The sequence below is a fragment of the Branchiostoma floridae genome, chromosome 5, assembly GCF_000003815.2.
Source record: "Branchiostoma floridae strain S238N-H82 chromosome 5, Bfl_VNyyK, whole genome shotgun sequence".
NCBI classification, from domain to species: Eukaryota; Metazoa; Chordata; class Leptocardii; order Amphioxiformes; family Branchiostomatidae; genus Branchiostoma; species Branchiostoma floridae.
The window spans coordinates 13,449,059-13,470,095 of record NC_049983.1 but is presented as its reverse complement, the minus strand read 5'-3'; the positions used below and the strand labels follow the sequence as shown (position 1 = coordinate 13,470,095).

Here is a 21,037-nt window from a genome sequence, read left to right as displayed (position 1 = left end):
CTGGTTTAGATGATACATGTAGTTCCTAACCCCTCCCGGCGGCTAGAGTGAAGCGACCGGTCGAACCCGCCAGCATATGTATGTAGGAGAATCCCCCTACCCTACTGCTATGGTCAGTCGCATATTGCTGACTTTTTTGTTATTATCCCCCCCCCCCCCGCCGCCCCCCACGATTAACTGTCAGTTATTGCTACCACATACGTACAGAAGTCAAATTTAAAAAAGAAGATAAATATGTAAATTCAAATGTCAAAGATACTTTCAATATAGTTGACGACAAGGGCTCAGACCTCACCAGCTTGCAATCATGCGGCATTTTATGTAAGGGCGGGGCCTTACATAAACCGTGAAAAATAAGTTTGCTTTTGATCTTGATCTTTTTACTAACTGCTTGTAAGATTTTGACTGAGCAAGGAGGTTAAAAAAATCACTGAGTATAAATTTCTGCACAGAGCTGTCGTCTGAATGAATCGCGGGATTCATAGGATTGTGTACAGTAGCCAATTGCAAGTTTTGCGTCGCCAAGGAAATTTGAGCTTTAAAAATGGTTAACACGTTACGTTCGAAGCATGGTCGCTACGTTGTGGCACATCTTACATTTAACTTACTAAAAAATCGCCATGCAAATTTAATTGTTTTACAGATGAGGCATAAAACCCCTTTGGTTTGAGGCACGACGTATAAATTTGAGCTTGGAAAATCCCCGGTGGCCGGCTAACGATACACAAGCCGGCATGCGACGGATATTGATGTAGCAAACATGTCTGTATGAAACCTTAGATTCCCAGGACGTTCGCAACTTGATTGACAGGCAGCGGTTCGATCTGAGAATATGTAAATCACTGAATGCATCATAACACGAACATCATTGAAACTAATTTCTCCTTGCCTGTCCAAAAACAAACCGGGTAAAACACTTGCAACTTAAGCGGAGTAAAAAACAAATGTGGTTCAAAGTATATCATGACTTTGCACTGAACTGACTGGAATAACAAGGCATTTGCCGCGTACTTTGAGATCAAATGCGGTGCCGATCAGACGGCAAAGGTCATCATATTTAGTTTCCGGTGTTGCCATGGGCGGGAATTTTGTTCGTTGTTGTGACAAAGATGTAGAATTTTGCGCGTTCATACTCCGGAGCCTTTGGCGTGAAAGGAAGTTTTTACAATTAGTGACCTACCTCTCCACACATTTCGATACTTTTGGGGTATTATATTTCCTTCTGCTGGCGCGGCGGCTTGTTCGATAGCTGCGGCGGTCGTTGACCTCGTTTCGAACAACGTTCCAAGATTCCAGAGGTGTTCTAAAGTTCGATTTTGTGTTAAAATTGCTATTTTTTTCACCCTTTTTTGCTCCATAAAATCATTATTTTGGGTCTATGTGGGCCCGAATGACCACGGTGCAGTGCGTTATGTACAGGCCTACCAGATAACTCTGGCTTTCAAGTTAATCCAAGCTCTACTTTCGGAGATATTCATGTTTTTGAGGTGCGCGGAAAAAAAGAACGTCTAAGCAAAAACAATATGTGTACCTTCTGTGAAGGTAAACATAATTATGCCTGGAGAACTCAAGACATTATATACGAAAACCCGATCGTAACGAAAACCATGAAAACTATGCTCTCCCGCCTTACCTTCACCTTATTCCAGGCCCGATGTATCCTCTAAAAACACGGGTGGTTCGACAAAAATGAGCAAGGTTCGACCAACAGTGAACACGCCATTTTACCGAGCACATCATCAACAGTTACGAAAAAATATCAGCTAAATGAAGAAAAACGTCATATTTTTTTAGTAGCCATCTGAAAATACATGTGAAAATTCATAATTCTATCGCAAGAAAACAGACCTCGATCCGCGAAAATAGGCCTAAACTGGCCCATGTTTGTTGTACGGCGAAGAGAAACATATCAAACTGTCCGCCATTGTGCCCTCTACCGCAAGATGACGTAGTCACATGCCTGCCGAGTTTTCCAAATAAGGGAATCGTCGGAAACCTGACCCACTTCGCCTCTTGCCGATCGGGCTTCGGGCTGGCTTGAGGGCTATGACGTAATGGCGTGGCTCATTAGCATAGAAACCGCGCCAACCGGCGCTACGAACATCAGATCAGACGGGCGCCGCGCAGGGCAGTAAACAAAGCCGGCGCTGCAGGATTTAACGGGCCAAACAAAGGCGCACTGTGGGCGGGTAACTCCATACTCTCTCCTCCTGATAAAAGCTCCTTGATCTAGTGTAGAGCTATACATCATGTAACTTTCGGATTCAGAAGTAGTCAGGAAAATACCGTTAATGATTGTGAAAGTGCTTGAGAATGAGCCCTTTCACAGAGGTCAGAACGCGTGTGCAGCGACAGGAATTCTAGGTAATATGTCAAAGCAAGTCCTTGGTCAAAGGTGTAGGCCCAGAAAATAAACAGTCCTTCTCTTGACCATTGTTTCGATTTGCATAACAACGCCCAGGCCGTTTTTTTTTTTTTTTTTGAGGCTTTACCTTCGATGTATTACCTAGAATTCCTGTCACTGCAAATGTGTTCTGATCTCAATGAAAGGGCTTATATCAGTGCATTTTTAAGTCAACAAATTGAACAATAATTATTTGTCCTTTATCAGATTTCTTTCTACAATGTTTCCTCGTCCAGCTAGAAATGAAGAATATCAGCATCATTATCAGCATCTGATTCTGTGCTGTGGATTTGTTGTGTGTGAAACCTTCACTGTTACTCAGCTGTACATTTCCTTACCTTTCTTCCATTGTAGTTACATATAGTATATACAAATACATCATGTTCAAAGTGCACCTGGTGTAACCTTTGTGCTGGTGAAGGTAGCAGGTGTAGGAGAACTGTAGCCACCTGCTTGCACAGTATGTCCTGTACTGAACACTGTGTTGTGGTTGGTCCTCTCTCACAGATGACTTCAATGTGGAAGAGTTAGACCCATTTCGAGCAGCCAAATATGCCAGGATATGTATGCAAACCATTTCATTCTCTTTCTCCTCCTCTAGATCTCTGCAGCTTCTCTTTACCTACAGGCAGCTGTCCTCTGCTTGCACCTGGATACTGTGGCTAATGTGTTACTTTGTTCTTCTATGCAAAATATGTAACATGTACATGGTTGCAAAATATAGCCACTAGGCAGTTAAAGCAAGAAGTTATAGTCTGTTGAAGCAACATGGCAGTGATGCATGCCATTGCTAGTACAAGGATTGGGCCATTCTAAACATAAGGAAAAGCAAGTTTTCAAATTTTATCAAAATGGCCTTCAGCAGTAAAATAACACAGTTAAACACAGTAGAATGTTAAAATCGAACAAGACAAGTGCATGCTCTGGATTTGGCATGCAATAGACTAACAAGATTTTTTAAAGCCATACTAATGATAATATACATTTTTGTAATGCAACTTCAAAAACTATGATTCTGATGCAACATATAGGCAGATCAGGAAGAATTACTAAACTGCATTTCAATCTAATGCATTTTGACACAAATAATGCCTGCAAAAAGATTACTTTTACATGTGTCAAATTCAAACCTGCATGAATTGGTATCTCTATGATCTATCAGTTCATTCATCACAAATGTCAAACTCCAAAAGTGGTACAAATATTTACTAGTAGATATTTCTGCCAGTGGCTGAAAACCATGTATAAAGTATCTACTTCTTGGTTTGCATGGCTACAAATTCTAGCACTTATAGCTTCTCAAGCAAACACTAATACACAGACACAGGGGGAACATTACTACAATCAAAATCCTTTTGGATACTCTACGTTTTGTGTGGTGGTACAATGAATACCTGCATGAAAAGCATGGAATACTATTTTTTGTAAAATTATGTAAGGTACTAGTAATTGACAGAATTCTGCATCAGCATGATTCTACTAAATGGTGATTTATAACAGTCCACATCAAAACACGAATTTTTTCAAACTTGCAGGTGTGGATTTATACATTGGAATCTTTACTCTTCAGCATGGGCATGAAAATTGGAGGTTGCTGTGGATATTGTGTGTCTTATATCAAGTAGAATACAATGTATTTTGAAAATTGTTCTTCTCCTATGTTTTTTTTGTGTGCTTCAGTGCTTGATTTGTGTTGTACTTTGGCCTAAGCACATTAGTCAGAGGTACCTCTTCTGCTATTGCCTTAGGATGAAATAATGAAAGCTTAGACCCACGCTGCTTCATGTTTGTGTTTGTGCAGTGATGGTGCATTTTACTCAAATAAAAACATTATTTTCCCCATGATATACAGTAACTTGATAAATTTCAAGTTTGAACGCATTGTCCATATTTTTGTTCCCAAATTTGTACTTGTCCATCATTTTCTTATTTGCTTTTTTTGTTGACCCAAATAAAGATGGTATCCAATGATGTGTGCAGATGAAATGTATTCAAATTTATTCAGTCTTGACAGAAATACACTTATATTCATTATGCCAGCAAAGATGATAAAGGAACCCTTGTTTGCACACATAAAATTAGACATGGTTGCACATACATAAAATATAACAGCATTTGATAACTAGCCTGTTGTACAGCCACGATTTACCTACAATACTTTAAACACAATTTGTAAACATTGGTTTTGTGCACAGCATTTGACTAAAGCCAATAAGCGTCATCTGGAAATGCCTTTTCTACATTTATCGTACAGTATTCCGAGTTTTCTGAGACTGAAGCAATACTTGGTATCACATGTAGGTTTCTCCGGATCAGATGAGTACTCCTCATCAGGTGATGAAGTGATCGACCACGTCAGCAGGAGGAAGTACTCCACCAAGGACAAGGACAGGTGGGGAGGGGGGGACGTGGGGCGGGGTCGAGCTGAGGACACTGCCGAGCTGGGGAGTAATGAGGATGATGATGAGGAAGATGATGATGATCTGGACCTGGATGATGAGGGAGATGGAGACTATGACACAGATGTAGAAGGTGAGTATTGCAAAATGGGCTTTAACTATGTCCCTACTAACTTCAATTCTAAGGTAGTCATTTTACCACCAATTGGTATGTACATATTATTATGTGTATTAGTAATGGGGTTAAGCAGCTGGAGAAAGTAGAGAGAACATAGGATAGTGCTGAATATGGTAGGCATATTTGTATGCTAATAGTCTCTCCCAAAGGTACCATCATCATTAGACAGTTTTCTGAGTAAGAGATGATCTATCAAAAGAAAAGTGGCCTGTTTGGTTGGTTTGATCATTCAATTGTGGTATATGGGTGATCATGTATTTTATGCGATAATCTGAATGAACAACTAGAAAGGCCGACATTTGCTTGAGAGCAAATACAGCATATTTCAGCCATCTCCCTCCTCATGTAACAATAGACTGTTCCAAAATCACTCATGTGCAAAAATGGAACACTTCTGCTTAAAATGACTTCTAACTACTAATCACACTTATGAGCAAAAATGAATCTTACAAAAACCCCTTCAAGAATGGACTCAAAAAAATAGACGACTCCAAAAACACTTCCGCTAAGAAATGGAATTTGGAATCATCAGCCGTCCAAAACCATATTTGAAAAAAATCCCCCCTCTGTGCAAGAATCGACTCTTCCTGTTATACCCCTATGTAAAGTGGAGCGATCCAAAAATATATCAGCTGAAATAGTCAGCAAAGTCCACAAAATGAATTTAAAAAAATACCCCCTTCGTCGAAGAATGGAATCTCCCAGCACACCGGTGACCCTGTTTAAAATTGCACAATAGACAAGTCCAGAAATACTCACAGTACATGGCCTTTTGCATAAGAAGCAACCCAGTCCAAAACTGAATTTTTTAAAAGTCCCCCGTGCATGAATGGGCTCTTCCAGATAACACAAGGCTTGCTGGTTGGCTGCCGAATCCTCCTCATGTACAGTCTTCAGGTGGGGGTAAACTTCCACTTAACAAATGGAATTCGGAATCATCACCCATGTGCAAAACTGATTTCTTTTAAATCCCCCCTATGTGCAAAAATGGACTGTCCCAGTAGTAGTCTTATGTCAAGTGGATCAGTGCGAAAACACTTCCGCTAAAAAAACATTGGCATTATCACCAAAGTCTAAAAGTAAAATTTAAAATACACCCCCTGTCCAACAATGGACTCTTCCAGCAAAATAAGCTCGCTCATTGGCTGGCCATTAATTGGATTTACCTTGTCCACCAACCACCTGGATGTCTATGGACTAGGTAGGTAGGTAGATAATTGGATCTACCTGGCACACCTGTGGCCCTGACACACCAGAATGACCTAGAGGTCATTGACCTCGGCACTCCAGCCTTACCTATCCTAAACTCTCCCACAAAAACCTCCTTAAGGAGTCATTTTGAAGTGATTTATACCACATATTATACATGGACCCTTTGAATAAGTATCTAGAGCACCTCTGTGCCAAATTTCAGGTCAATTGGATGTAATACCATGGTACAGGGGGCCAAAATATACAGTTTTGGTCCAAAAGTTGCAATAAAACCTCAATAAAATCATTTAAGGAGCAGATATGAAAAAAATGAAAAAAACACATTTGGGTATTGGCCCACTCTACCCTTGTGCCAAATTTCAAGTCATTTGGTCCAGAAACAGCGGAGATGAATCGCTTTGAAAATTTGACAGGAGAAAGAAAGAAAGAAAGAAACATTACGAATACAATATATTTCACCATACCTATGGTATGGCTGAAATATAATAATGTGCAATTGGTCCTATCATGAGAGCATTCTGTGTATTTTGTAACATAAATATGAACCCAATGTGTGCACTCTGAAGTTGTTTTTGCTGATTATTGAAGATACAACTATTGTACATACAAATCATTCATCATACTTTCATGAAAGTGGAATATGTAATGTCTGAGGAGATGCTTCAATATCAACTTACAATGTAACCATCTTCCTTCCCATTAGACAATGAGGAAGAGGAGGCTCCTGTGCTGAGACAGAGGAAGCCTGTCACCAACCTTCCTGAGACAGTTACAACACTAGACACAGAGGATGGGGGGAAGGTTTATGTCATAGGAACTGCTCACTTCAGCGAGGAAAGCCAACAGGATGTTATTAAGGTATGGATTAGATTATCAATGCCATATGCTGTGCTTATCATTTTGTATATTGTTATATTTTCTATGTTATGGAGGTAGTGTTGGTGAATGGTGTTTACAGCATATGCGAAAGCAATTTTTAGATACTCGGACGTTGAGGTTTCAGATACTGTACAGCTTATGTGTACAGTTTATACAAGGTTTGTGGTACACACTGATTTATGACTTAGCCAGTCATGAGGTGCAAACCAATTTCCACCCAGCAATGAAGTAGCTAAATGAAAAAGGACACTGACAGCTTAACTAAGTATCAAGTATCAATATACGAGGGTGAGTCAGAAAGTAATGCAAGTGGTTTCATAACAGAGTCGTTCTTTGATAGAATGAGTTGAAATTTGGCACAAAGGGTAAGACATATCTTCTCTTGAGATTGAAATATCAAAATTTGTTGCTCATTATTTTATGAGTGACTGAGCTGCTTTCAAGGTGACCACACCCTTGGTATCCCGTCAGAAGAAAAGAGAGGTCCAATTAACGTACAATTAAGAATATCCCTAAACCAATGTTTGCTATTGTAGGAGACTAAGCCTGCACATGTAATAAGCTGCATTTCTCTATAAGCCACACACTTAATTTTAACTCTGAAATCTGAGCAGTTTTTCTTTTTTCGTTGCTGGTGTAGAGTGAGGTATACGCGGTCTTCAGGGTCATGAGATCTGCGGTGTTATTATTAAAACTTTCCGTAGCCTTCTTTTCCATTAACAAAGAGAAATGAAACTCAGCACCCTTTTTGGCCTTTAAACAGTTAATAACTATGTAAAGTTTCGTTTCTTTTGGTTAATGGAAAAGCAGTCTTTTAACCAACAACTCACGAATTCGTGTATAAATCCAACGGCTCTGTAACACAACTTACTGCATCCTAGCAGCTGTAAATAAAGAACCATTACGAGTTTAGAGATGAAAATTGGCACGCAATCTATAGAGACATTTGGTATCATACATGGGTAATTTCAACTTCCTACAGTGATTTTTAGTGGGTCAGATTTAGAGGAATCGCTAGTCTGACAAGGTACTAAGGGTGTGTTCATCTTGAAATCAACTCAGTTGCTCATAAAATAATAAAGAACAGATTTAAAACATTCAATCTCAAGAGGACATATGTCGCTACCTTTGTGCCAAATTTCAACTCAATTGATAATAAAACGAGTCTGTTATGAAGCCACTTGCATTACTTTCTGACTCACCCTCGTACATTGTACATGCATGTGATTTTCTGTTGACAGTGAGGTAGCTTTGCATGATTTCTTCCCTCCATCAGCCAACAACAGATTTATATAGGCTTTTACACTGTGTGTAAGACATTTTATGATGTGTCCATGTATAAACTTATTACTTTGCCTTGTCCCAGACCATCGAGAGCGTCCAGCCAGACGTGGTACTGGTGGAGCTGTGTAAGAGCAGGGTCAACATTCTGCAGCTGGATGAGAAGACTCTGCTAGAGGAGGCCAAAAATATCAACATTGGGAAAGTTAAATTAGCCATTAAACAGGTAAGGAATCAGAATATAACAATCATAAGTTGCTGTCATATATTGAATTCAGATATGTATTGATTGAATGATTTGTGATTTTTTTTGTCACCTACAACAGAGAAGAAGTCTATTTGTTCCAGTGTTATATCAACCATGTATGTTGTGTTTTTCAGAGTGGTTTAGTGACTGGACTGATGCAGATCCTCCTTCTCCACATGTCAGCACACATCACTGAACAGTTAGGCATGGCCCCTGGTGGGGAGTTCAGGACGGCATTCCGACAGGTGGGTACTCCGTCACATTCACCACAGGACACCATTGCCATAACATTACTGGTTTCACATGGCATACAACTTTGCCTTTAGATTAAACACTCAGGCAAAACAAGAAAGTAGCAGTTTATGTAACTATACAGTTGGTGTGATATGCCAAAGGACAGTTTACTGGTACATGTAGCTGATACCCTTACATTAATCTTAAAAGACATTTTTATGCTTATCAGTACCTGTATATCGTCTATCCTAAGTGAATAGGCCTGGGGTATTGTTTGATGTATTGAATGTCCGCTATGGTGTTGGTGACGTGCCTTGGTAATATGCTTACAGTTATGAATGTGTTTCTATAAAATGTACGATATGTAGCATAGTTAACACTGTATTTGATCTTCAATTTTGACTTGATTTTCACAAGTCAACTGTTTCCTCTTTTCTGCAGGCACAACAGGTGCCCAGCTGTAAGGTGCACCTGGGAGACCGACCCATCCAGATCACCCTACAACGTGCCATAGCAGCCCTGTCTGTGTGGCAGAAGCTACGGCTGGCCTGGTACATGATCATGAGCAAAGAACCCATCAGGTATGGCAGAACACACTCTGGTTGTTGATGTTTTTTTGGATATTTATAACACAGTCCTGTTACATGTATATTGTGTTGTTATTCTGTTATGATTTGCCTGATGTGGATAAAAAGTCACAGATAAATGAAAGTCAAAAGTATTCATATGGCAGAAATAGGATAGATTGTGTTAAGTGGATGTTTCCTGGACTGCACTGTTTATCAATAGTTGGGACTTTGAATTTATGCCAACTTGCCTGATGTAAGATGTATCATCTGTGACATTGTTGTACTTCAGCAAAGAAGAGGTTGAGAAGTGCAAACAGAGGGACCTGCTGGAGGAGATGCTGGCAGAGATGACTGGAGAGTTTCCCGCGCTCAGTAGGGTGTTCGTGACGGAGCGAGACCAGTACCTCGCACACTCTCTGCGCCTAGCCGCCCGGCCAGTGCCTACCCATGATGCACAAGGTGTGGGTTTGCATCATTTGTGACATTTAAGGAATGTTGAATTATTCTGTAAATGTTTAGTCATATCTAGGAGGATATGGCAGTGAGGACTCAGGAACATGAAGTACATCACAATGACAATGCTGTCCATTTGTTGGGGGTATGTCAAAGAGTCCAAGTTGTACTAAACTGATGTCATCTGTTGTAGGAGTTGTACCAGCAGTCGTGGTTGGTGTGGTGGGAATGGGCCATGTCCCTGGCATTGTGGAAAAACTGGGGCAAGATTGTGGACATCCAGAGGTTACTCAGGTCAGTCTAACAAGTTTATTGCTTACTTCTTAGATTCTAACTTGTATAGTAGTTGAAATTTGATACTTGTCATTGATAGATAATGGCCAATGGAATTACATAACTGTACAATTTATTTAATATTTTAAGAAATCAAGTGATTGACTAGTGTGTTTTGTGCAATAAGTATTCTGTTAGTATTTACGCTTGTACTTAAACGTCCCAGAACTATGCTGATATATGTTTTAGTTTTGCACAATCCTTCATTGCTTGTCTTTTTTCCAGTGTGCCCCAAACTTCTCGAACACAGGTGATGCTGAGGTGGACAGTAAAGCTAGGGCTGCTGGGACTTTTAGGTTACGGCTGCTGGAGGTTTGCCAAGTGGTCAAGTCTCATGAGATAGGTATCACACTGGAGTTTTGTATTGGTCTCCCATAGTGGTTTTGCAAGACTCAGTGTCTCAGTGTCCATCTTGTGAGATTTTGACATTTTGAGACCACTGTTTTCAAGATTACACACCCCTCAGATTGTTAATGTTCTAACATCTGTCTTAAAATGGTTTCTCATGACATTATGGTAACATTTAAGCACAATTAGACTTTCTTCCTCATCATGTGATGTCAAGCTAAAGGATGTTCCCAGATCCTACCAGCTGCCATTTTTTGTTCATACCAAAGTTGGCAGGTTGGTGCAAGGACGTTATATGAACGTCCTTGGTTGGTGTATGTATGACAAGAAGGTATCTGGAAGTTCTTTGATAAACATCCATCCAATCAAGATACAATGGCTGCCTTATAAGGCCCAATGGATGACCAGATAAACACGGCAATTTTGAACAGGTGACCAAATATGGAAACATCCCTGTGTCATATTGTTTACATTTCATGTATGTGATATCGGAATTAGGGGTTGGGTAACTGATATTCATGTTGGTGGTGGTTAGTAGAAATAGGTTATACATTCAGGTAGACAGGATAGGTAGTCAATGTAGGGGAAGGTTTCCATACAAAGAACATCATGTACTAATGTGTTCATATATTCACCAGTGTATACATTATACAAATGTACAATGTAAATGTTTTACAACTAGACCATTAAGATGTATGAAGTTCCTCTTAAAGCCAACTTGACATAAGTGTTAATAGTTTTGGTCAATATGATATAAAGAATATGGGGATTTCATGAAAGACCATAAAGTATATTTATAACTAAGTCAGAATTTTTACCCCATTAACAGTGTTCCATTGCTCTTTAGCGCATGTGTTCATGTTTCATTGGTTGTGCACTATCTGATCTAGAAGCCCATCCTTCTGTAGATGTGCTAATCACAACACTATGTACAACAAGTAGTCCGCTAAAAATGCAAGCCTTTAATCATTTAGTTATTGGCAATAAGTATTCTGATTTTCTAAAGAAGTCTGGTGGTTTGTTATGTAACAGTTTGTTTTGTAGGGTTAACAAAACAGTATGGTTTACTGAAGGGGCCATCAGGGTAAATTTTGTTTGTAAAAGTGATGCAAAGGTACAGAACTCGTGTTCATGTTTTCTAAATTCAGTTTGTGAAGTTTTGCAGTTCTGTTGGTTAAGTTGGGTATCAACATTCTGTATGTAAATGAATAAATGCTGCATTAAACTAACCCAAATAGGTATCAGTGTACATTATTTGCTTGCCTTGTCAATTAGAAAAAAAACACATGTACATGTAGTATTCTTAATTTAATGAAATCAAGAATCCAGACACCACAGTTCTAGGCGTATCTACACATTTATTAAAAGGGTGACTCAGAGAAAACACCGCCACACTGATGTACAAACCAAATCCAGTTCTTAAAAAATGGTTATTGAGACACTTCACGGGCCTCTCCTGATATGGTTTCATACCTCTCTTACATAACTCTCCAATATTATTGCCGGTGTCACACTTTCAACAACCTTTGGCTGAATTTGTTGACTGCCAAAAGGTTGTCAAATTTCAAAATCAGCAAAGTGCTGAGCACACTTTTTGCTTGAAAGTTATCATATCAAATTTGGACCTGCAATCATCGGCTGATAGCAAAACTGCGTGTGATACAGGAACCTCACCAGATAGCTGCCGAAAATGTTCTCAAATGTCAGGCGAGCTATTTTCTTGCTGTGTGGCCCCGGCTTTATGATGGAATGTGAAGCTTCAAAAGGGTACAATTTGTATTTTTTTCTAAATACACATGTCTATCTACTATATACTGTAATTAGAAGGGAAAAAGGTCTCTCCACAATTACAGTTGACAGTGTTTTTTTTAACTAGACAATCTACATTCTGAGTTTTGCTGTATCTGTATTGGATAATGAATAAAATATTCATCTACCTACAAATAGTTTAACAAGGCTTAGCAACCTATAGAAGTGAACTTCAGTAAAATCAGTAAAAGGATATCATTCAAAAGTTATAAATGTTTTCCATAGAACTTGACTATGTTGCAGTGGAGTGGTATCATCTAAAGCATTTATCATGCAGAGCTACAACTTTCATGATAATCAAAATGCTATTCTCCAGTATCACTATACCCTGTATATACTGGCAATACACATAAATATTAAGTACTATGTAACTACAAAAGCATACTGTATTATATATACTAATATAACATAATATATTACATTAACAGAATGACAATAAAATAAACATCTACAAGGCTTCAGAAATAATATATTTTTGTGCAACATTTGTAAGAAATAAAACTGGTAGCACTCATGATAAAATGTCTAAAAAGTGCAAAGTTTAAAACACCTCAGCAAGCTAAGCTGCACCCACACAAAGATGAGACAGCCGGATAATACTGCACTAATACAGCTCCAAACATCTTACTATAGCTGCCACTATGGAAATAACAGATGAATAACAGCTTTTGAGGAAAGTTATACATGGATCTAATTTGACTAATTAGTATAGAGAAGTCAGTTGTATGAAATCCTTGTATAAATCGTTAAAATTATATATGTTCTCAATGATAATAATTTTTTAAGTAACTTTCCTAAAAAATATCAAGGGTAACAACTGTTTTTTTTCTCGTTAAAATGTTTGATGTTACAAAGTAAGTATTTGTATTTGGTCCCTATCATCAATTGCTTTTGTAGACAGTAAGTGACTTTGCCACCAAGCTTTGAAATTGGATCAGAGATGCTTTAGATCATTCATTTATCAATACTAATATTATATTCCTGGTTATAATAAAGGTGATATTATCTCAAATATCTGTGATATTTTCTGTAAGTATTTTAAAAGTAATGCAACAGGATGCCAAATTCACAACAAAATGAAGGGACAAGGCAACTTTTCTACTGATGGCAGGATGGCTATACCTCCACTAATTACTGACGGTAGCATAAACATAAATATGTGCCTTGTGCTAGTTCATTACATACTTCATAGTAAAGACATCACATATGAAGGGTGATCAGTGCACAGGTGTGTCGTGCATTACAGGTAAAAAGCTCCGCTGCTGCTGATCTGTGACCCGGCACCAGAGCCGCGCCGTTTGGACTGGTAGGTGCGGCGGTCCAGCGGCATGGGCTCAGCGTGGTAGTTGTAGGCCTCGGTGGGTTCAGGAGCCAGCGGAGCCGGCTGGAACGAGCGCTTGGATCCGATGGAACGTCCAGAGATGGAGGCACGGTCACCCATGCCATAGGCTACAAGGAAAGAAAGATCATAGCTCACACAGGGTCTAGTCATCCTCAAATCACCAAGAAACTGATTCAAGCTCATAACTGCTGTTGATCAGAAAGAAATCTGATTTTGGAAAGAGAAAGGAGCAAGAGAAGACTTACGTGTGTGTTGGAAACATTAGAAGAGATAGAAGAGTGGAATTTGCAAAATTGAATGTGGAAGTTAGTTTCTAATTGGTTGTAGAGATCACATGACATTGTGTGCAGCTAATTGGTTTGCTGTGACTGGATCATGGATTCAGCTGCGCATAGTCTGTAGCTTGGTTATGGCTTTATTGAAGCAGACACACAGCGATGGCTTTAATTATGGTCCTGGCAATTAAAAAACTACTAGTAGGAGCTTCCAATATATCATTGCAGATAATATCAGAATCAAAATGCTGGATTTTTGAGAATCTGATGTATTACTGCTCATGAATTCAAAACGTATCAACAGTAAAATATCAATTATTGTTCGCTGTCAGTTTCGTAGATAAGGGTGCTGTATATCATTGGAATTAGACAATCAAGATTTCGAATGCTGTGGCTTTCATTGTTAGCATAGCACCTCCATCAGCATGGTGTCTCCTGTTCAGCTGGCATTCTGTCCTCCCTTCTACCTGCCCGCAGCTCTGTGTGAAACAAGTCTTTACAGAATTTAATATTACAGAAAGGAAATACTTTCCAATTTGAATCTATTTTGACATGACCAACAACTTAACAGACATAGTTGCAGCTGACAATGTTTGTGCTCCTCTTTCTAAGCATGTATAAGAAGCATGAATGGTTCAAAATACTAGAGGCAATGATACAACTTTATGTCAAGTTTTTATTGCTTGAAGAATGCATCATGTGAGAAGTCTATAAACACATAGCTCACATCATTGTGTCAAAATGTTTCATCCAAGTAAAAATGAGCCGTAGGATACATATAGACAGCACAAACCTGTTGTGCAGACACAGTGAAGAGGAAAGACAGTTGTCACAAGTTAGAAACAGGAACAACTTCATGAATCTATATTAGTACTAAGTACAATTGAAGCTTTGTACAAATGTAGAACAAAGAGTACAAAATGAACAGTGACAGGAGGAATGTATAAAGAGTACAGTCACTTGTTAAAAGACTTGTGTCAAGTTTTGCAGCAGCAAAACACTCTGTTGAATCAAGCTTTGTTTGCAATTCATCTAAAATTTTTCCTCCACATGGCAGGTAGATGTTCCTTGACAGATTATAGAGCAAGAGATGTGTATAGAGATAGCTTGAAAATAAGAACAGTATATTGTACATCTGGAAATACTTCAATCTTACTAGTATATTATGTATACACAATAGTTCAATGGAGTAGTTTTCATATCTGTACCAACCTTTTATTCAATTTGTTATATTAACCTTATACTGTTAACTGTTACATTATCAGTGTCTTCGACGCGTACACAGAAGGAAAGGGATAAAAATGACATAGCACTACAATGCACAATGAAGACATTTTTGGTACAAGGAAAACAACTGTACAGGCATAGCAACTTCAAAACAGTAGGACAGCTGAACAAAATAGTAGATATTGTTCATGATTGTCTTAAACAACACAAAACGTAAATTCACAAGCATAAGATATTGCATTACAGAAGTTCAGAGAGACAAAAAAGAGACAGACAGTTACTGGATTATCCCATGTAGTCAGGGTTGGGTTCAGCCAGTAACTCAGCAGCAGTGGGGAGGAGAGAGGGAGGGATAGCCTGGGGAGGGGGGACCATACCGGCGGGGCCTCCATTGATCAGTCCGTGAGAGGCAAAGGCCAGCTTCTCCTGTCGGTCGGCCAGGAAGAAGGCGAGGGCTGCGAGGATGGCTGCGTCGAAGATACCGATAATGGCGAGGATGTAGGCCCAGCGGATGGTGCACTCCCCTTGCTGGTACTTCTCTGCACCATTGGCACACAGTCCAGCTACTAGAGAGTTGTCCCAACCAGCAGGGTAGATCACACAGGCCAGGAACATGCACAGGGCTGGACAGAATACAACATACATCATTATATTGCAGAGTGGGATACTTGTACATATACAGAGAAGTTTATTTTCCTTTTAAATAAGATACTACCGGTAGTGTGATTTCCCACAGGGGTAAACCGTATTTGCAATGTATAATTTGAAATATGATTTCGTTTGAAATAAAAATCCTTTGAAGAGCAAGGCACTCAGTTGACCTCAGGCTGTAGAGTAAAAGCAGGAATACAAAATCTACACCTATTTGAGTACAGTGTGTTTTTTCTTTGCTCTTATATGTCTCCAAAGGAAGTCCTGTGAGAAAATGTTGCCGGATAAAACAACAGTGAGACAATTTTTGCAAAAATACAGTTCTTCAGTCTTCATTATCCTCAATGGGAATTGCTGCCAACACCCTTGTTGCTAGACAGAATCTCCCAGGTACCCCCCAGTCTGTGTCATTATTCAGATAGGCTACCAGATCCTATCTGTTCCTAATGGGGCAGAAAATTGCTGGTATCAGCCATACATAACAAAAGTGCTAAATAACTGCCCGTCTAGGTCCAGACCATACTAATGGATTGTACCTAAGTCATCTTATTTACTTTGTGGACATTTTTAGTACCTGCCATTACACCTGTATCTTACCTTGTATTCTTCTTTTAAAAAGGTCCTAATTCAAGGACTAGCCAAGCAATACAGTAACGAAATATTGAAAGAGAATTGATGCAATTCTTTAAGATCAAAAATTTTCACTGGAGTCTTGAAAATTTTTGCTGATGCTGGAAGACATGCTCAAGTATTGGTAGTTGGCTCCAGAATATCTGCAGGGAAAAAAGCCAGTAAGGCCGACCGTGGGAATATACATGATGACTCACACAGATACAACTGGTTGGGTGGGTCTGAACAACTCACACAGAAGGCTATGCCGGTATGACCTTCAATTCCCAGCTCAGTGGAGGTATAAAAGCACATGCTGATAGCTAAGTACCTAAACCAACACTCTTTAGGATAACAAACTTGTCAGGAAATGTTTGAACAATGCGGCACAGTCTTGGTCGTGGCATTCATGAAACATACTAATCAATAAATTTTCACCATAATACATGCATAACAAACATGGCATCTGAAATGAAAAACACATTACATGGAGAATACAGGTATGACGCTTTTTCTTGAGAATGATAACAGTATTCATGGCATGAAATGAAAACAAAATGGGTGCTTTGTCCTGTACATCCTGAGCTTTAAAAAGTGTGACCTTTGTGGAAATTCCTACAGGACATGGAACACCTGCATAATTTATAAGGTAACTGTTTCCACCATTACAATTGCCACACCCATACACCTGGAGTAGGCACAGTGGGACAGGCCATTCCTTAGTTGTGCAGTGTGCACACGCTGTATATAGTGTATATTACACACAATATGGGACTTTTACCAACACAAAATAAGCTATTTCATAGATGTCTAAGTCTCTCTCTCAATAAAATGGGGCACATTGAATTTAGATATTGAAGACATTGTGTTTTATGTTAGTATGGACCAACAAGGACATGGTTTGATGTATCTTAAACACTCAAAAAATTCTTGAATTTATCTGCTGGCATCACAGAATAAACTTTTCACTATAAAAGATTCAACAAAATTATGAGCTTACCGTGGGGCAGTCATCATCACCATCATCAGCATATATCTCAAAGGCATTGTCTGAGATGAAGTCTTATCTGACGTTATCACTTACTTTGTTCATTGCAATCCCTCCAAAGATCCATTAAAAACCATTTTGTTTGTAATGTTTCAAGTAATACAGTTGATCATTCACTATCAGATGCAATTTTCTGTAGTTTTAAATATTTTCCGAAATAACATTCCAAAACAGGAAAAATGTCAGTGGCATTAGTGCCTTCGGATATTGAAAAATCCATTGCGAAGCTTTTGGTTTAATGCTCTTTTATGACTCACCAGAGATGAGCAGAAGCACCCCACAAACGATCATGATGACGACGTGAGCACGGCTGGGGGGCTTGCTAACGTCCCGCCGGTCATCGATGTACACCAGGCAAAAGTACGGGAACATCAAGATGATCACGATCATCACCATGAGGATGGAGAAAAAGACGAAGAACGCAGACGCACGGAAGGCATCGGATGGGATGGAGCTAAAGTCGTCAAACCTTCCGCTACAAGTCAGCGTCGGCGTCGCGCCTCCCAGGCAGTACTGGAACAGGCCGAAGTACCCTGACATCGGAGTGGTGTTGCTATCTCCAATCCAGAAGGGCTGGACAAACACCACGATGTTCATGATGGCCCAGCAGACCGTGAAGATCGCCCATAGCACCGAGATCACGCGGACCTGGATCTTGTGCCAGTAGAAATGGCGATCCATGTCGTCGTCCCGCAACGCAGGGCCGTACATGGCCGTCTCCCCATAGTAGTCGCCAACAACAGACATGGTGACAACAGGGATTACAAGACTCACGCAAACTAGGCTATACTGTAATCCCAAATATGCCTTGAAAGGGGAAGAATTTAGACCATTTGAATAGGTCGGGCACGTCCAAGGCTAAGTCAGACACTGCCCAACTAAAGAAATCTATCTGTTCTAATCTAAGAACAATTTTAACCAATTAGCCACGTAAAAACTGGCAATCTGGCTGACTTCTTGCAGCTGTTGTGTCCAACATTCAGAACCTGAGACACACAAATATTCCAGCTCAATCGTCCCACTGGAGACGACTCCCACTGACAACAATAGACTGGGTGTTGTTGCGAGATAGAGGCCGCTCTAACAATTACTGGGTCTGAGGTCACCCAGCACCATTGTTATGGAAATCACCTGCCACTTTTCTTTGAGCCAGCCCTGGAACATGCATATGGACATAATCCTGCTTCTAAGTAAATGATAATGGTGGAAAAACATGTTCCGTTGGATAATATATCCTTGATAAAGCTAGACGCTGCATTTGAAAATTCAAATTGCAGAAAACCTCAGTTTTAGAGACCATTACTCAGTGGTATATGACAAAAAATAGAAGGAGGGAGTCGAAGGAGCTGATTTCACACACTTAAGTCATATTATGATCCTTAATTGCTTGTCTTCTCCTGTTACACGTAAACTACATGTATGTATTTGAAGGTAATAAGTGTATAGGTTCTACTTGTCCCATAGATCCTTTGCTATGAATAGAAAAGACGTTACCACGGGAACAGATTTAATTCCGATACGTTGCATTCAAATGTAAGATATGCTGGTTCCAGGGTGCACCAGTCTAACCACCCTGCCCTCTGCAGCAGAGTTGACCCTGGCCCCCAGTTCTCACATGTTAAACAGTTGTCACGCTAGCTGCCCATTCTAACCAATGAATGTGGGTTCTATAACCTAAATGTGTGACAGAAAGAGAAGGGAAGATGCTTATATCCATGTCTTTCCATAAAAAAAGAACCAGTCACTGTTCTTTAGATGATCCTCTCTTGCTTCTCTTAGTACCCAGTCACCTATTCCATTATAGCAATTCCGTATACCTATTCCTTTATTTGCATACACTCATTTTCTATTCTTGTCATTCATTGAGGATAGAGCAGTGAGACACTAACTGCCTCCAGCTTATTGCAATCACCAGACCATTTGGCCCAATTACTACAATTGTATCCAGCATTGTCTTGTGTGTTTGTCATAGAAGGACTAGATAAATATTGTAAACAAGTTAAATAGCCTAAACATATGCAGCCACAGGGTGGTATATTGTGGTTGAGCAGGGAGAGTCTATAAAGACTGTATGTAATCACACAGACACACCCTCCTATCAACAGTATTTGTGAAGGATTTAGTTCCCATTACACATGCTGTGAAAAGACACACCCTGTTCATTATGTTGGGATGCTACATAGTTTACAGTAGGGTGATAATGGATTTAAAAAGCAAACAAACTATCAGAGGTATAATACAGGGAACCAGGAAGAATGGTCTGTGAACTGGACTGTCTCTATCTTTGAATATTTTTCTCTCACACATATTGTTTAGGAGCACAGGTTACTACATTTCAATGATATATGTGTTATTTCATACTTATGAAAATACAGTCTTGATGATGTCACTCTCATCAGTCTCAGACCATGAAGTTCTGAATATTTGGACGGATGAGGTAAAATTTGGGTCCGGTACATGAGCACATTGTCAATGTAACCAACCACCTGTTAACAGAACCCAACTGTTTACCCGAATAATACTCAGGTCATATTTCCAAACCAAGACCCAGCTGGGATATTTCCAAATAATTAAGGTGTTAATCATAGAATATACACCAATTATGCTAATGAATATTTTTTTTCATGTTCTGTGTGTTTGTCGTCTCTAATAATTATACCATACTTTTTGTTCCCAAAAGCTGCCCGGCTGGGTCCTGGTTTGGTAACAGGGCCATACCATAGAGACATAATCACATTTTTAAACAAAGCAACCAGCAAAAACTCACCAGAGACAATTTGCAGCCACATACAGATCTTGTAGACCTTCTCTGCATGTACACAGAAGAAGAGTAGCATGCAGATTATGCAGATGAGGATCATCAGGAAGCTGAACCCCACAAAGAAGGTGGCTGCCTTGAAAGCATCACTGGGAATGGTGGCAAAGTCGTCTAGCCGTCCCTCACACTGAAGGGTTTGTGTCAGCCCTCTGCCCAGACAGTACCGGTACAGGCCGAAGTGACCAGTCATAGGTGTGTCCTTGGAGTCACCTATCCAGAATGGCTGAGGAGAGAAATAAAATCTCATCAAGCGATACAAGATATGACACATTATAGCATGTACAAATTATTAGCAAATGTAGCTATACATTCTCCACCCTGAAATATTGACGTCTTCTCAAATGTATTGTTCCTTATTTTGGCTTATACTGTATTGAAAAACATTTTTCAGCTCAGTTGCCTTCATCCCAAATTTCATCAATAAGTATACACCAGAGATGCCTAGTATCTAGGTCAGCTAGATATAGTTTAGCCATTAAAGGGATGAAAAGTATGACAGCTGTTTTGCTGTATTGAATTTGCCATGAATTTATATAAATCTTAAAGTGGGTCTGCATGACACAGTTTTACTTATATATCTTGATTCTCTGTCATTAAGTGGAAAGGTGAGGCATGTTTTATTCTCAAATTTTTGTATTTTCCTATTATCATTGCAATGATAACACAATGTTGCATCTAATCAGTTGACAAATGAAAGGAGAAAAGATAGAGAGGTTGTAGC

At 39.5% G+C, this 21,037-nt stretch overlaps 2 protein-coding genes across 4 annotated transcripts in view; one reads left to right on the top strand and one right to left on the bottom strand.

Moving 5' to 3' along the window:
* The window catches only part of LOC118415843 (traB domain-containing protein-like), a 14,103-nt gene extending 2,336 nt beyond the window's left edge, over nt 1-11,767 (top strand). The window contains exons 2-10 of one of the 2 annotated variants that reach the window (XM_035820695.1): nt 2,912-2,968; nt 4,706-4,936; nt 6,897-7,051; nt 8,439-8,579; nt 8,735-8,845; nt 9,276-9,415; nt 9,693-9,862; nt 10,050-10,150; nt 10,415-11,767. In XM_035820695.1, coding sequence (XP_035676588.1) covers nt 2,912-2,968; nt 4,706-4,936; nt 6,897-7,051; nt 8,439-8,579; nt 8,735-8,845; nt 9,276-9,415; nt 9,693-9,862; nt 10,050-10,150; nt 10,415-10,567 — 1,259 coding nt within the window. In that variant the 3' untranslated portion in view covers nt 10,568-11,767. The remainder of the gene's footprint in view (nt 1-2,911; nt 2,969-4,705; nt 4,937-6,896; nt 7,052-8,438; nt 8,580-8,734; nt 8,846-9,275; nt 9,416-9,692; nt 9,863-10,049; nt 10,151-10,414) is intronic. The other variant, XM_035820696.1, reaches the window with a different exon arrangement.
* Nucleotides 11,768-11,878: 111 nt separating this feature from the next.
* Nucleotides 11,879-21,037, bottom strand: part of LOC118415844 (LHFPL tetraspan subfamily member 3 protein-like) — a 12,176-nt gene continuing 3,017 nt past the window's right edge. Inside the window, exons 3-5 of one of the 2 annotated variants that reach the window (XM_035820699.1) lie at nt 20,266-20,539; nt 15,568-15,813; nt 11,879-13,795 (exon numbers count right to left, since the gene is read on the bottom strand). In XM_035820699.1, coding sequence (XP_035676592.1) covers nt 13,587-13,795; nt 15,568-15,813; nt 20,266-20,539 — 729 coding nt within the window. In that variant the 3' untranslated portion in view covers nt 11,879-13,586. Of the gene's footprint in view, nt 13,796-15,567; nt 15,814-17,755; nt 18,774-20,265; nt 20,540-21,037 lie in introns of those variants that run through there. The other variant, XM_035820698.1, reaches the window with a different exon arrangement.